The 16,839-nt window shown below is 39.9% G+C and overlaps 1 protein-coding gene across 1 annotated transcript in view; it reads left to right on the forward strand.

The window, feature by feature from the left end:
* LOC149236974 (uncharacterized) overlaps positions 1 to 16,839 on the forward strand; it is a 166,050-nt gene that overhangs the window by 19,927 nt on the left and 129,284 nt on the right. The window contains exon 2 of the mRNA XM_089372555.1: positions 8,628 to 8,750. Within this exon, the coding sequence (XP_089228681.1) occupies positions 8,628 to 8,750 (123 nt within the window). The remainder of the gene's footprint in view (positions 1 to 8,627; positions 8,751 to 16,839) is intronic.

The following is a 16,839-nucleotide window of genomic DNA, read 5'->3' on the forward strand; positions in this document are numbered from 1 at the left end:
AGAAGATTGAGAATACAAGTAATTTTTGCTTCTGAGGTCCAAAACTCGGAACCCTCCCTTCAAATTCTAAATTGATTTTTATACAAAATTTCAAGAAGTGACAATTATGAAACTGTCAACTGCCAAAAATTGCTAACTTCCTAAAGTACTTTGAAATTAGATACCATTTTTGGGATTCAACTGCGTTAAGTAAGTCATTCATCTATGACCATTTCCATGAGAGGTAGTCGTAACTGACTAATTTCTCATGATTTTTGAATAGTCCACTTAGCACTCATTGCATCGGGTGATGCTCACAGGGGTGAAGAAGTGGGATTAAAACTAGTGAAATAAATCACATAGTGTCAATCATCACTTCTGGGGCTTGCACGCAGTAACCAGGGCTTCCCGGGAGGTCACCCATCCCAAATCGCCTCTAGCTCAAGCGCGCTTAACTGTGGAGTTTTCCCCACAATCAAGCCCACTTGCTACCCCATTTGCAAAACCTTAGCAAGTATTGTGCCTCATGAAGCATTCAAGTAGAGTTCCCTTCACTCTTTTTGAATTAAGTATTGGGGGTTTTCGCAGTGCATTATATTAGATATCATTTTTGGGATTCAATTGTGTTAAGTAAGTCATTCATCTATGACCATTTCCATGAGAGGTAGTCGTAACTGACTAATTTCTCATGATTTTTGAATAGTCCACTTAGCACTCATTGCATTGGGTGATGCTCACAGGGCTGAAGAAGTGGGATTAAAACTAGTGAAATAAATCACATAGCGTTAATCATCGGGTGATGCTTACAGGGGTGATGCAATGAGTGCTAAGTGGACTATTCAAAAATCATGAGAAATTAGTCAGTTACCACTACCTCTCATGGAAATGGTCATAGATGAATGACTTACTTAACGCAGTTGAATCCCAAAAATGATATCTAATATAATGCACTACGAAAACCCCCAATACTTAATTCAAAAAGAGTGAAGGGAACTCTACTTGAATGGTTCATGAGGCACAATACTTGCTAAGGTTTTGCAAATGGGGTAGCAAGCTAAGTGGGCTTGATTGTGGGGAAAACTCCACAGTTAAGCGTGCTTGAGCTAGAGGCGATCTGGGATGGGTGACCTCCCAGGAAGTCCTGGTTACTGGGTGCAAGCCCCGGAAGTGATGATTGACGCTATGTGATTTATTTCACTAGTTTTAATCCCACTTCTTCACCCCTGTGAGCATCACCTGATGCAATGAGTGCGAAGTGGACTATTAAAAAATCATGAGAAATTAGTCAGTTACGACTACCTCTCATGGAAAAATGGTCATAGATGAATGACTTACTTAACACAGTTGTATCCCAAAAATGATATATAATATAATGCACTGCGAAAACCCCCAATACTTAATTCAAAAAGAGTGAAGGGGACTCTACTTGAATGCTTCATGAGGCACAATACTTGCTACTGTTTTGCAAATGGGGTAGCAAGTGGGTTTGATTGTGGGGAAAACTCCACAACTAAGCACACTTGAGCCAGAGGCGATCTGGGATGGGTGACCTCCCGAGAAGTCCTGGTTACTGGGTGCAAGCCCTGGAAGTGATGATTGACGCTATGTGATTTATTTCACTAGTTTTAATCCGACTTCTTCACCCCTGTGAGCATCACTCGATGCAATGTGCTAAGTGGACTATTCAAAAATCACGAGAAATTAGTCAGTTACGACTACCTCTCATGGAAATGGTCATAGATGAATGACTTACTTAATGCAGTTGAATCCTAAAAATGATATCTAATATAATGCACTGCGAAAACTCCCAATACTTAATTCAAAAAGAGTGAAGGGAACTCTACTTGAATGGTTCATGAGACACAATACTTGCTAAGGTTTTGCAAATGGGGTAGCAAGCTAAGTGGGCTTGATTGTGGGGAAAACTCCACAGTTAAGCGCGCTTGGGCCAGAGGCGATATGGGATGGGTGACCTCCCGGGAAGTCCTGGTTACTGGGTGCAAGCCCCGGAAGTGATGATTGATGCTATGTGATTTATTTCACTAGTTTTAATCCCACTTCTTCACCCCTTTGAGCATCACCCGATGCAATGAGTGCTAAGTGGACTATTCAAAAATCATGAGAAATTAGTCAGTTACGACTACCTCTCATGGAAATGGTCAGAGATGGATGACTTACTTAACGCAGTTGAATCCCAAAAATGATATCTAATATAATGCACTGCGAAAACCCCCAGTACTTTGAAATGCTTGTTCTTTCGAACATTACATTGTTAAATAAAAGAAAACATAAATACATCATTTCATAAATATTCATAAAAGACTGCTGCATGACAGGTGGCATCGGTTCACTGAGTAAGCTGGGACTCTGGTGCAGTTGAGGGTCCAACTTCTACACTTGCTGCTGTTGGTGACATCCATTCTCTGCATTTTTTCCAAACATTTGTGTCTGAACTTGGACTCTTGACAAACCTAGTATGTGCCATTTTGAAATTTGTGATCCTGCTGTATGTTGGCTTGTCAACAAAGAGGGTTCTCATTAACCACAATAGCTGAAAATCTCTATGCAAGTAATTCACAATTGTTGCTCCCTTAAGCACTGTTGTTCTCTCATGAGTAGAACTGATTTTGCTCTTGGCCTCCACCAGTAAAGTCTCATAGGTCTCCCAGGGTAATAAATTCCCCTGCTGGTCCCAACATGAAGGCAAACTTGCTCTAGTCCTCTTATCAAAATCAGTATTGAATTTCATTACAACTTCCTTAACCTCTGACAATTTTGTCTCTGCTGTCTTCCTGCACAAGTTTTTCACAATCATTTTATTAATTTCCAAGACATACTCAGTTTTGTCTTCAACTCCTAATTCCCTTAGCTGTTGTGAAGACCTTGAGTTAAGGAAATCAATCATTTTCCTAGCAAATTGAGCCCGCTGTTGTAACTTTTGTTTGCCGGCAGTAATTAAATTCTCCAAGTCTTTGACAACGACTTTCTCCTTTGCAACTATTGACAAGGATTTCCAAATATTCCTCACAGTATGAATTATAACATTCCACATAATTTCTCTTGCTTGAATAAGGGGCATATTTCCCTTCACTTTTTCCTTCAGCTCTTTGATTTCTTGTGAAGCAATCTGAAAATCATTCCTACACTTAAAAGTATTTTCCTGGGACATAGCCAACTCCCTTTCAGTGGATTTTATAACTTTCAGAGCATCATCATAATTTCTCTGAACCTTCTTCATTTCATTTTTAGATATTTGCAGCTCAGTCATTACTATGGTTAATTTGTCAACTGGGTCTTTAGAATCTGGTTGTACTAGGATAGTACAAACATGAGAGTCAATTTTCTGTTGTAAAACATAATTCATCTCTTTCAGCTTGGCAATTTCATCATTTTTTTGTAAGAGCTCATTAGTCAAAGTTTCATTTTCTTTTTCTACCTGTGCTACTTCTGAGGCCATTGGATGTTCCACAAAGGGCATTTTCATTTTCTTTCTGAGCACTGGAATCTTTGTTTCAGCTCCCTGCAACAATTTCTGAACAACACTCCTATCTTCTAGGTTCACACCAATCTTTACAATCAATGTCTTTAAGTGGTCAAAGCTCTGGAATTTGCTTTTTCTAGTTTTAATTGATTGACCACTTTCTCTAACAAAGCTTCAGCTTTGCTAGCAGCTAAGGAAGTTTTGTTCAAATCACTATATATTAACTCTCCAGTCTGCCTATGTAAATTAATTTTATCAGGTAATGGGATCTCTCTAGCATCCACTATCAAATTGACAGTCTTAAAACCCGATGAAGAAGAGTCGGTCAAAGCAGAGGGGTGAGAGAAAGATAGCTTTAGCTGATTTCTTTCCAGGTCCATGGCAAAAAGCAATCTAGTTTGGTAATCTGAGATGGACTGAGATTCTAATTGGGATTCCATGCTTTCTTTGACTTTTCTGTTCCTTTCTTCAATCTAAGAATATAATTGTTTTATAATTGGAACAGAACTTTGAGCAACCTCTTCTGGAACAGAGGAAGAAGGTGTACAAATGACTTCCCCCAACTACAATTGAAAACCCATTACTGTTGAAGAACTGCCCCCTTTAAACAACTTAATCCTCTTAGACCTTTTATCTGCTTCTTCCAAATGAATAACATCCTCACTGTCTCTTTTCAAATTCTTTTCGCTTGGATGAGGAGTTTCAACCTCCATCCCTCTTGACACACTGTTTTGTCCTCCATTTGCTAGTTTCTCGACATCTGGTCGAGGCTCATGCACATAAGGAGCATAGGCATTCTCCACTCTTCTGTTTGAAATAATATGGTGAGGGTCATATGCCCATTTCTCACCCAGTTGCAACTTCATACTTTTAAGAAGTTTCTTTACTTCTCCTATGGCTTGCCTATTATTTACAATAAAAGGCTTAACTGTCCTTGGCAATTTAAATAAATGCCCTTTCTTTGTTGGAACAAAATGCACTCGATCAACATTTAAACTATGCCTGATAAATTCTAAAGAAAACATTCTCACAGGCACAAATGTGGGGAGTCTGTAGGGGGCAATTTTTACTCCATATAATCTGATTTCTACATAATCTTCAAATAAAAACTAATCACCTACCTTGACATCTTTACTGTGCCAAAGAAAAGATTGGGCCTTTGTTAGTATACAAGGTGAAGGAGAACTGTTTATGATTGAATATGCAACTGATAAAAGGAAGTGGTGAAATACGTCAACCCCTCATTGTTGGCTTCATTTCTTATAACATCTGTCGTAAACATCACTCACTGTTTGTTCTTGTGAGGATCCATAATATTTGAGGATCCATAATATTTAATCCCAGGTGCATAAATCTTTCAACATGAGCATATAAAAAGAGATAAGTCACCAAAGAGGGAAATCTGAAACATCCAGTAAGGGAAAGATCTGTTAATTGAGAGTTGACCATCTTTTACCAGAAAGCAGGTATGTCAAAAACTGTCTCAGGATTCATCATCAAATTGAACATTCCCAGGATAGCTCTGTCAATGACAGTTGTGTCTTCTCTTCCCAAAATCTTAGCCATAATTTGAAGAATGGTTCTGACCTCCTCAGCAAAAGTATCTAAAGGGAAATGAGTAGGTTCTAAAGGCAAATGCTTCCCATTGGGCATTAAAAAGAAAGTTAATTGAGCATAATTTGATCCAGATAGGTTTTGAAAGGCAAACAATAGGATTTCTTCTGAGAAAGAGGTATAGGAGTTCGAAGCAGGAAAACACAATGCCTGCTGCATTAAAAGGGAAGACACTTGGAAGATATTCTCCCCTAATTTTTCATGACAAAGCATTTTTGTGGATATAGGGAGGAAACTAGAGGAAACTAGCCAATAGACAAATTTTGGGAAAACATATGGTTGAGGAATCATTGTAGCTAAAATACCAGACTTAACAGCAACAACATACACAAGAGACTCTGCTTGATTGAGTATGACATGCAGGTGAAATCTATGAAGTCTATAGAGAAAATTTGGTCAAAGACGTTCCTTTCGCTGCCCATTAATGGAAAATGAGAAGAGGACCCCGTTAAAATGGTTTTCTTGGACATTTTGACAGCTAAGACGCGTGAGATGATGTGTAAATAGCTAGTTACCGATGATTGATGCTGACTAGAGCTCTGAGTTGTACAATCCCAATCAACAGAAGCAGAGCAAAGAAGAATGGTAAATGAAATGACCAAGGGTAACAGGATTTATTGAAAAAAATGGAAAAACGGGGGGAAAATGGAAATAAATACGTACATGGGGTGTACGAATTAATGACGTGGTAACAAGATGGATGAGGTGACAGGTGACGTGGTTGGTGAGGTGGTGGAGGAATGATGGTGACGAGGCGGTGACAGAGCAACTAAATCATAGCTAAACGCTCGCTTGTCGACATATTAAGGAAATCCGACGGAGTCCCCCCGTAACGCTTCTCCATCGTTGATCTGTGGTCAACAAAGATCTTTGAATGTCTTTACGGAGGCACCAAATGGGCTAACAGTCGGGTATATAGTGGCGTTGGGTTTGCACCATCCACTATGCCCCTTCTGTTCTCTCCATCACGTCGACAATCCAAACGATATTTAACCAACGTCAACTTTGGTGAATGGGGACCCACCAAAACCCATTTAATTAAGTCTGCATTACAACTTAATCAGCGCTGCTTAATCCACCATTAAAGATTAATCAAAATCCTAAATCAAAACCTTTGACTTTGATTTTTATTTTTTATTTTTTTATTGAGTACATATATATATTTTTTGAATACATGAAGGAAAGTAAAACGAGCTACAACACCCCACAAAAGCTTTGCGCTGGTCCTAGAAAACTGCATTGATGGCTGCAAGAAATGGCTGCTAGGTCCTTCTCCGGTGCTCAAGAAATTCAGAGAAATTAACAACAATCGCACCAACAATCCAAACGATATTTAACCAACGCCGACTTTGGTGAATGGGGACCCATCGAAACCCATTTAATATTAAGTTTGCATTACAACTTAACCAATGCTGCTTAATCCACCATTAAAGATTAATCAAAATCGTAAATCAAAACCTTTGACTTTGATTTTTTTATTGAGTATATATATATGTATTTTGAATACATTAAGGAAAGTAAAATGAGCTACAACACCCCACAAAAGCTCTATGCTGGTCCTAGAAAACTGCACTAGTGGCCGCTAGGTCCTCCTCCAATGCTCAGAAAATTCCGAGAAATTAACCCCAGTCTAATCACCAATAACCCACCAAAACCCAGAAAGGGGTTTGGCCAAATGCTGACCTTCGAAATTTGGCCCAATTTCCGCCCACTCCTCCAGCTGCTGGGTATATCGACCCACCTGAAATATCACTGCCGATGGACCCCAAAATGGCTGCAATACTTAGCAAATTCCCTCCCAGAATTACCCCACAAGCCTTAGCCCCCAATTCCACCTTCTCCTAAGCACCCATGTGTGGTACGAAGGTGCCACTGCGCAGGTGATGGTTGTTTGGCACAACAGACTGACACCAAAAGGAGCTCCGGAAACACTCCAAATCTTCAACAAATGATGGCCCTAGGCTATCCTTGAAAGCCCAACAAATCCCCAGCTCCACAATTAGCTCCCCCAAAAGTTGCGTATTTCCCTTCCAGCGTCCCACCTGCTGAACCAACTCCACAAATATGCTTAGCAAGCTCCCAGATCGAATCAAGTGTGATGTAAGTCACCTCCTTGGGCTGGCGCTCGAAGTCCACCGAAGAGAGGGTGAGATTCTCGCTTGAAAATATTGTGTGCTCAACAACACATGTAGACTTGGCTCTCAACTCAAGCGTGCTAGTCAAGTAAGATGTCAAATGATCAAAAGATCCCCAAATGATGGGTGCTCCTATTTTAGTCGCCGGGCCTCCAATTTCCCCATGTGGGTCCCATCCTTCGATTTCCCTCTCTCTCTTTCCTCCATGAAAGCCTACTAGCCAATGAGAGCGTATTCCTCTTTGGGGTGCCCCCAACCATCCACTATCAAACCGATTTTTCCTTTTTTCCTATGTTGGAGCCTTCTTTCACCTCAAAATTGCAAGTGGGGCCCCTCAACCCACTTTGCCTAAGTTGCTATCCAAAACTTAACAAAATTGGTCAAAATTGATATTTCAATTAACAACCTTGCTAAGTGGGAATATCACATATGGGAAGATCTGTGGGTTCAGAATTCAAACAATTGGCTATTGTGCGGAATGATTAACAAAACCCAAGGACTTTCAGGGCCCAGGCTGCAGACTGCAGCATTCCTCTGAGGCTGTTTAATAGATTTGTCTTTTTGTCTGTTATACAACTAGAATTTCTAATTCAACTAATAAATATTTGTCCATACACAACCACGTGTCCATGAAGATCTTAAATACATTAAAAGATCTGATCCATCAATAATTTAGATGTCAAATTCGTATTAAGATTCTGTCGATGAACTAAACTTAAATTCAATAATTTTGTCAATTCTTTATAAGTTGAAATTCTTGGGCTTCCTTTCTATGGAAAATTATTTGCAGTCCTTTGGGGGCAAGCCAACTGCATTTGAGAAGCGTTGACAGCTTCATATTTGATCCCTGTTCTTGAGTGATCCGTTTCCTCAGAAAATAGTTCTGGTCTGGTGGATTGAGGTTGCTCTGGTTGTACCCTGGTTGTCCTAAATAGTTAATTAGCCAATCATTTTATTATGTCTAAATTTAATAGTATACATGCCTAAGGGCAGTAGCAAATATTTCTTGAAGATACACGCTAGATCTTTGAGTCAAAGGCCTTTATAACATTGGGTGTTGGCTTCTTATTATTTCTAGGAAAATGAATGTAATCATACCTTGCTTATTGTTTATGTTTTTAATCTGGATGCTTTTGAAAAAAAGGCCGATTGAAATATATTAAAATTTTGTCGACAGTAATTTTCTTCCGATATTTATCGTGCTCGTTACTCTCTATTTCTTTTCTATAGAGAGATTGTTATTAACGACTTTATGTTTTGCATTTTTTTGCTTGATATGAGCAATTTAAATTTCCTTCAGTGCATTTGATTTCGATGTGGAAGTTTCAAAGCCTGACCAATGAATGTTTGAGAAATATCTTTGGAAAATAAGGAGGCTTATAAAGTTATATCTGATATTTGTCAAGTTGTAATTGCAGGTTGAGCAACAGCATAAGGAAGCACTAGAACAGGACCCTTCTGTTTTTGATTATGATGGAGTATATGATGAAATGAAGAGCAAGACAGCTCGCCCTTTGCAGGAAGAGCGGACAAAGAGGGAGGTAGTTATTTTAGTCCAGTTCTGCAGTATTTAGATGTTTTTATTTGTTACTTTTTATTTCTCTTCTATTTGTCTTGCAACCTTTTGACGTTTTCTCTCTTCATCACGTTGAATACATTTGTCAATCAAAAATTGTTGTATTATTCTGTTTACCGGTTACAGATAATCTTGCACAAATACTTAAATGACTCACAGTAGCTTTTAAAAACTGTAACATAAATCCAGAGGGCGGCTTGACTGCCAATAAATGACAGATCAACAATGATCCATACTTTCATATTTAGGCAAGGAGTAAAGTGCTTGGGAAGATATGCAAAAGCAACTTGCCTAGTAACTATATAAGCCTCTACAAACATAGTAGAGGAGTTCATAGAAAAGCATCAAATCAGTTATACAAACTATAAAGCTATGGTTGCACATCTAAGGACCTTTATTTAACACAACTTTGGGGAGGTTGGTGATGGCAAGCAGAATTATGAAATAGCCTTGCATATGGCATTGCTATTTGTTAAAATTGGCAACTAGGGCCAAAATCCATGTGGGTCATCTTATTTACGGCAGCTTATATTTTTCCTTGATTCCTCTCTCTAACGATCATTCCATTCCAACAAGTATTTATGGAGATATGAATTTATTTGTAATTACTTGACAACTTGTGCCAGCAGTTAAATGTGTGGCACACATGTTCAACATCTTATATAAATACAAGATAGGTGGAGGCATTATTTCACCATTTCATCTCAATCATTCTTCTCTCTCTCTCCTTAGCATTGGGTTAACAAGGAGCAGCCAACGTGGGAGAAGAAGGGCGCAGCAAGGAGGCAAGGAAGATACAGTTTGGAGGATGTAGAAGCAGCAGGTCATATCTTTGACCAACGTTGACCAGCGTGGGCAATTCAGGGCTGCGGTTTTGGTGTGGCTCCCTCTCCTAGGCAGGCCGCAAATTCTGGCACAAAAACCGAGGCATTCTAACCTACAGTTTGATCAGGGTTGACTGCCCTAGTTCGGGCATCATGCTGATTACAGTTGATTGCTGTTTGACTGTGTTTTTGGGGATGTTTGAGGGCTTCTTCTTCTTGCTGTTGGAGGACTAGATGACCGGGAAATTGACCAAATATATTGAAGGTCAATTTCACCTTGTTTGACCAGTTTGACTTTGCTGGTTAGGTTTTACTGCTACTGTCATAAAATTACAGATTTCTGAATTTGTACTATTTCTATTTGCTGAACTATTGAAGATTAAAGAAGAATTCATCAAAGGGTTTCCCCGCATGAGGGTTTGTCCCTGGCTAGCCGCCACATCTTGTGTCTCTTGTCTTGGCTTGTTTTATGTCAATCTATTAATGTTCTATCTGCACTTTACTTTATGTTTATGTGATTGCTAAATAGTGGCTAATAAAAAGAATTGAAGTAAACTGCTCTAAGCATAGAACATTCCATAAATTAACATGGTATCAGAGCTGAGGTGAAGACAAACCCCAAGCAAGAGCAAGAGCAAGAGCAATCACCGAAGGCTGTTGAAGCAATCTCAAAGACTTCATGGGGTCCTCATCACACTTCCTAGCTGAAGACAAGTTTCGTGAGAAGTTTGACTATCACAGATGGAAGATGTCTCTCAATTTGACATTAGAAGAGCAGGAAGTGTTGGACCATGTGAGAGGCAGAATCGTTGAGCCTCCATCAAATGCATTTGTTGCTGCTAGGAACAAATGGACCAGGGGAGAAGTCAAAGCAAAGATCATCCAGGACTCTATCGACAAATGCCTGGTGGCCTATGTTTCTGAGCTAATGACCTCCAAGGAAACCTATGATAAACTGGTAAGCTTACTTAAAGTCAATGATGCAAATCAAGTTTTGTCCTTAGAAATAAGCTGAAGGAAATTAAGAAGGGCAAAGATGAGAGTATGTAAGCATATTTCTTAAGGATCACCGAGATCAAGAATGTCTCCTATCAATTGGGGAAGTCGTTCTTGACAGGGAAATGACCATCACAACTCTCGGAGGGCTCCCATCTGAATGGTATATATTCAAGACCACTCTTCTCAACAATCATATAATCCAAGGATTTGAGGAACTAATGGCAAGATGCATTCAAGAAGAAACTAAGATGGAAGAGCAGGAAATGCCTGCACTTAGAGGCAATCTCGTTGCATTCTCCTCTCATGCTAAAAGGAGAAACAATTTCGGGGCTAAATCCAAAGGAAAGGCCGGATCGAAGGGTGGAAGAAAAGGACGATGTTACACTTGCAACAAAATGGGCCACTATGCGAGGGAGTGCCCTGATAAAAGGGACTCACATCATGACGATGATCAAAATCACTCCCGAGGCAATCAAAGGAATGGCAGGTTCAATGGCAAAGGAAAGAGGAATGCCGGAAATCAAGGAAGTGGTCAACCCTCCAAGAAGGCAAGAAACTCCAGGTATGAATCTAACGTTGTTAACCATAAGCAAGATGAATATTATCTACCAACAGCCATCTCTACTACTGCTCCCCCGGACTCGTTGGAAAATTGGCTTATTGATAGTGGTGCCTCAAGGCACTTCACTGGTTACAAAGAAGCTCTCTCTAATCTGATAGAGAAGGAGACCAACTTGGAAATTGTTCTTGGGGACAACTCCAAATATCTAATGAAAGGCGTAGGAAATGTTACTCTCCAATTGAATCAGGGTAATACAATTCATTTGCAAGAAGTCCTATATGTACCTGATCTCAAAAAGAACCTGGTGTCCATTTCGGCAATGGAAGACAAAGGCTACAAGGTGGCCTTCATCGATGGCAAGGTATGTGTATGGAAAAATAATTTTAAAGATGCTTTCACTCTTGGGTTTCGAGTTGATTCATTATATCAGGTTGGAGGAAGTCCGCTGGGTGTCATGTCTTGTGACACATCTCTTCAGTCCGAACTATGGCATCGGAGGTTTGCTCACCTTCATTATAAAGCTCTATCTGATGTGAGACAAATGGTGACAGGGATGCTCGAGTTCAAAGTAGAGCAAGAAGGTGTATGTTCGGGATGTGCCGAAGGAAAGCTCAAAAGGGGACCATTCTCCTCATTTCATAGCAAGACCTTCGATATATTGCAGTTGGTTCACTCAGACATATCTGGTATGATGCCTGTGAACTCCTTGGGAGGATATTTATATTACCTCATTTTTACAGATGATTATTCTCGCAAGGCTTGGATATACTTCTTGAAAAAGAAGGATGAAGTGTTCTCCTGGTTTCGTCACTTCAAAGCCTTGATCGAGAATCAAACCGAAAAGAAGATCAAGATCTTAAGGACTGATAATGGGACTGAGTATGAATCCATTGAGTTCCATGTCTTTTGCAAAGAGGTTGGCATTAGGAGGGAGACTACAACACCATATACTCTTGAACAGAATCAATGTTGCAGGGAACGCCCCCCCTGGATCTAAACCCCGAAATGCGGTCCGTACGGATGCGTCCAGGAAGTGCCTCCTGAAACGTGGTTCTAAAATTCCGAAACGCGTTTCGGACTGATAATGACGCTTACTGGAAATTCCGTGAGTGTCCTTCCGAAACACGTTTCGGACTGATAATGACGCTTACTGGAAATTCCGTGAGTGTCCTTCCGAAACACGTTTTGTACGACGCTTCGATCGTACGAAGTGCGGCCGAATCATACGGTTCCCGTACGTGCTTCGGAAAAGTGCGCCGCGCGGCCGAATCATACGGTTCCCGTACGTGCTTCGGAAAAGTGCGCCGCGCGGCCTAAAAAAATCAGTTTTTTTTTTTTTTTTTTGGTGAGTTTGCTTGTTGGGGGTGGGTCCACCTTGGGTTAGGGTTGAGGAATGAAGGGAATAAAGCCCCCATTCATCCCTCATGGTAATGTTAAATTCTTAAAGTAAAAGTGACATTCTCTTTTATTTTTCATTTTCATCCTTTTACTTCAATTGTTAACATTACCATGAAATGACTCAGGATGTTTGAGAGTGGTTCCAGCCTCATTGGACTTCATATGGAGAAAATAGAATTTCATATCCTATTCAAAATTCAGCGGACTTAACAGTTTTCAGGAATTCAGGATCAATGGGATTGTGGCATTTCATTATATTATATCAAGTATGAAGGTATGCGATTAGCATTTAATCAAGAGCACCAAGCCCTATATGTACCCTAGTGTTGGTGGTGTTAATTGTTGAACTCCTTTGTCACACCCTTAGCAAAAAATTACCTTTCAATCAAGTCAAAATCATCGATCAAGCATGTTAAGCTTTTTCTACCATATTTTAAGTCTTGGATTAGGTAGTTTGATCAAAATTGGGCAATGTTGACTAATATCCCTACACAATCGAGGTAGAGGCAAAGGCTAGACAAGAGGAGAAGAATCTAGATTCTAGATGGTTGATGCATCTAAATGTTTGATGCTCGAATAGTTAATCATTAATGTACAATGGATGCTATATCTATCTTGATTTATGCAAAAATATGCATGTTTTCATGTCTTTTACAACTAATTTGGTATTTGGGATGTTTGTTTTGAGTATAAATGCAAATATATATATATATATATAGCAGACGCTTTGCTTCCTAGATTTTTGGAAAATGATGCTTCCGCGTCCCCGCTTCCAAAAACGTCCCCGCTTCCAAAAAACGTCCCCGTTTCGTCCTCGCTTTGTGCAACATTGAACAAAATGGTGTGGCAGAAAGGAAGAATCATACGATTATGGAAGCTATTTGTGCTATGCTCCATGATCAAAGGCTTTCAAAGTTTCTATGGGCCGAAGCTGCGAATACCGCTGTATATGTGCAAAATCGATGCACTCATCAAGCATTGGGTTCCAAGACTCCCGAAGAAATGTTTACTGGTAAGAAACCTGATGTATCTCATTTTCGAATTTTTGGGAGTCCTGTATATTTTCTTGTGTTAAAAGAGAAAAGGAATAAATTGGGTGCATCTGGAAAGAAAGGAATCTTCGTGGGCTATAGCAAAAATACTAAGGGCTATAGAATCTATGTGGCTGGTCAAAGGGAAGTTGAGATTAGCCATGATGTCACCTTTGACGAAGATACGACTCTTAGCAAAATTGACAATCTTCCTACTCCTCTAAGGGAATCTAAAGAAGTTGACTTCGGGAAACTGAAGGAAAAGGAAGATGAGATGATGCTCGATGTGGAAGAACCTATGGATCCTATTGATCCCCCTCCGCAAGAGCCTTCCTCTTCTAGGAAGAGGCCTTCATGGCTCAGGGGGACACTTGATGATGCCGAAGGACACATTGCACCCAGAGGGACTTTCCGGGAAAGTAAGAAGCCGGCCAGGTATCAGGGATACTTGACCATTATGAGCACGATCATCCAAAATGAGCCTTCATCATTAGCAGAAGCTGTCAAGCATCAAGTATGGAAGGATGCTATGACTGAGGAATATGAGTCCATCATGAAAAATGATGTCTGGGATGTGGTCCCCAGACCCTAGGAGAAAGCAATTGTCACTTAGAAATGGCTTTACAAGATAAAGCATGGAGCTGATAGAAGTGTTGAAAAGTATAAGGCTTGTTTTGTCGCTCCTGGCTTCTCTCAGAAGGAAGGCATAGACTATGACGAGATATTTTCACCTATTGCCCGATACCTATGATACCGGATTCGTCCAAAACCCTTGACGAATTGCGAATCGCTCGAATCCGACACGATTCTCTGCGGATTTGTGTCCAGATTTCATGACACGTCGTGTCCTTTTATGACACGTCGTGTCTGGTAACATGTCATGAATTTCCAAGCGTGTCGCGATTTTTATGACGTGTCCTGGTTTGCGGACTCGTTTCCAGGGCTCGGAACTGCTGCTAGGTTAAAGGGGGCGTGTCTGCTTAGTTGACGGCTCATTCTGCAAGTCAGTTGGCAAAGGATTGCTCTGTTGCAGCGAGGAGAGGACCGCCCAACGTCCACAGTCCACCCAACGTCCACAGTCCACCAGTTTTAACTTCAAGTTCTGAGGTAAGTAGTCCACGGTCCACCAGATAACGCATTTCTTTGTATCAGCGGTGCCGGTTATGATCTAAGGTTATGATAACAAATTAACAATCCAAAGTCCAAGTTTTATAAAGGGATTCATCTTAATCGGTTAATCCAAATATGAAGTTCCTCCAGCGTAAAGCATATGAAGTCCATCCGAGAAGCAAAAGGTTATTGTCATTGAATATGTGGAAGTAAAAGCATACCACAACTTGTTTAGCACAGGCATCATTATGAGACCGAGTACCAGAAGTGAAAGGAAACTTATGCCAAGTATAGAGAAATCTGAAATAGAGATTCTCATTACTGTTAAAAAAATATCTCAAACCCCTCACAAATGCTAAACCGTAAACGCTGGCAAAAATAGTTGGCTCTTGTCAGTAATGTAGCTTTAGAACCCTCTCTATTTAATTCTCCAGAATTTTACTAAAAACATCTGTCGTACTTGCTATCACTCATTAATAATAACTTCTGTATTAAATTTTAATATGAATTCTGGGTTAAATTGATTCTTGACATAGTCATTATTTCCGTGATATCAATCTTAGCATTGTCTGTGTATAGAGCTTATCTCACACTGTCACAGTATATGGATCTACCTCCTTGCTATATTGATAATTTAATATGTATATCACTGTCAGTGTATCACTGATATCACAAGTTACAACAGGTCTCGGACTCTCGGTATATATACATGTGTGTGTAATTAATAACTTAATAACTTAATAAGTGATATATATATTAGTGCCGTGGTCATCTCTGAGTTTACTTAGAGAAGCAAAATCGCAAGTTTATGAGTTTACTTGGGGCCTGTATCATTATAGTGATACTGATAACTGCACATTGCACAAAAATAAAAATGCTGAGCAGCCTGCTAGCTAGAAGGAACAGCACCAACTACAAAATTCCAATGAGATTGCAATTTTATTGAATGACAGATGTTTGTACAAGCCATAAGTTCACCTGCTTGAAAATTATAAAATCTATTAAAATAACTTATAAACACACTGCTGTAGCCTGTAGGTGCTCTTTCCTCAGTTGCACATCATCTATGCAATAAATTGGTAATGGTAACAAATTACAATTCAAATTAGTGTTGATTCTTGTTCATTTCTTTTGCATTTTTAAATTTTTACAGCAGTTTGTTCATTTTTTTTACAGGTTGAGGTAACATGGCTCAATCAAAGGCAGCAAGGAAGGGCAAGAATGTCATGGGTAGAGATGCCCTTCCTCCCCCAATATCATCAGAGTCTGCTGCAAGTAATGTTGAGGGAAGAGGACTTAAAGACAATGATAAATATCCATTGTGGAAATATGTCACAAGAGAGGATGGGCCAAACAATAAGGGAAAAGGAGGCAATGTGCAATGGAGATGCAACTTTTGTAACATTTATTTCAAAAGCACATATTACCGTGTGAAATCACATTTGTTGGCTATACCTGGTTGTGGGATTGGATCTTGTAAAACTATTACTTCACAAAAGAGAAAAGAATTGGAAAAGGAGGCCAATGTTGGTATGGAACATGTGGCACTGGCTTCAAAATCAAAAGCATCGAAGGGCAAGAATGAAGACCCCCTTCCATTTTTGAGGAAAGCCACCACCAAATTTCCATTTGAGAGTTCTACTTCTACTGGGGGACAAACATTAAAAAGAAGATCACTTGGTCCAATGGACAGGATTTTCCAAAAAGAGAGATGGGAAGAGCTTGATCTCACCATTGCCTTCTTCTTCTATCAAAACTTCATATCATTTAATGTTGCACGTTCACCTTTATTTGTTGAGATGTGCCGAGCTCTAACTCAAGGGGCTCCAGCAGGGTATGTGCCTCCTGGGTCAGAGAAGCTGAGAACCACATTGTTGATGAAGGCAAAACAAGAGGTGAAAAAAATGCTTGAGCCTATTATGGCATCATGGCCAACATCTGGGGTTAGCATTGTTTCTGATGGATGGACAGATCCAGCACGACACCCAATCATCAACTTCATGGTGTCTTCCTTGAATGGTCCAGTTTTCCTGAAAGCAGTGGATACACTTGGCGAATACAAGGATGCACAATTTATGGGTGAGTTATTTATTAGAGTTGTTGAAGAGGTAGGTGTTGAATCTTGTGTGC

Source organism: Pinus tabuliformis, chromosome 8 (assembly GCF_031772625.1).
Source record: "Pinus tabuliformis cultivar Carrire ecotype Pingquan chromosome 8, CPIR1, whole genome shotgun sequence".
NCBI lineage: Eukaryota > Viridiplantae > Streptophyta > Pinopsida > Pinales > Pinaceae > Pinus > Pinus tabuliformis.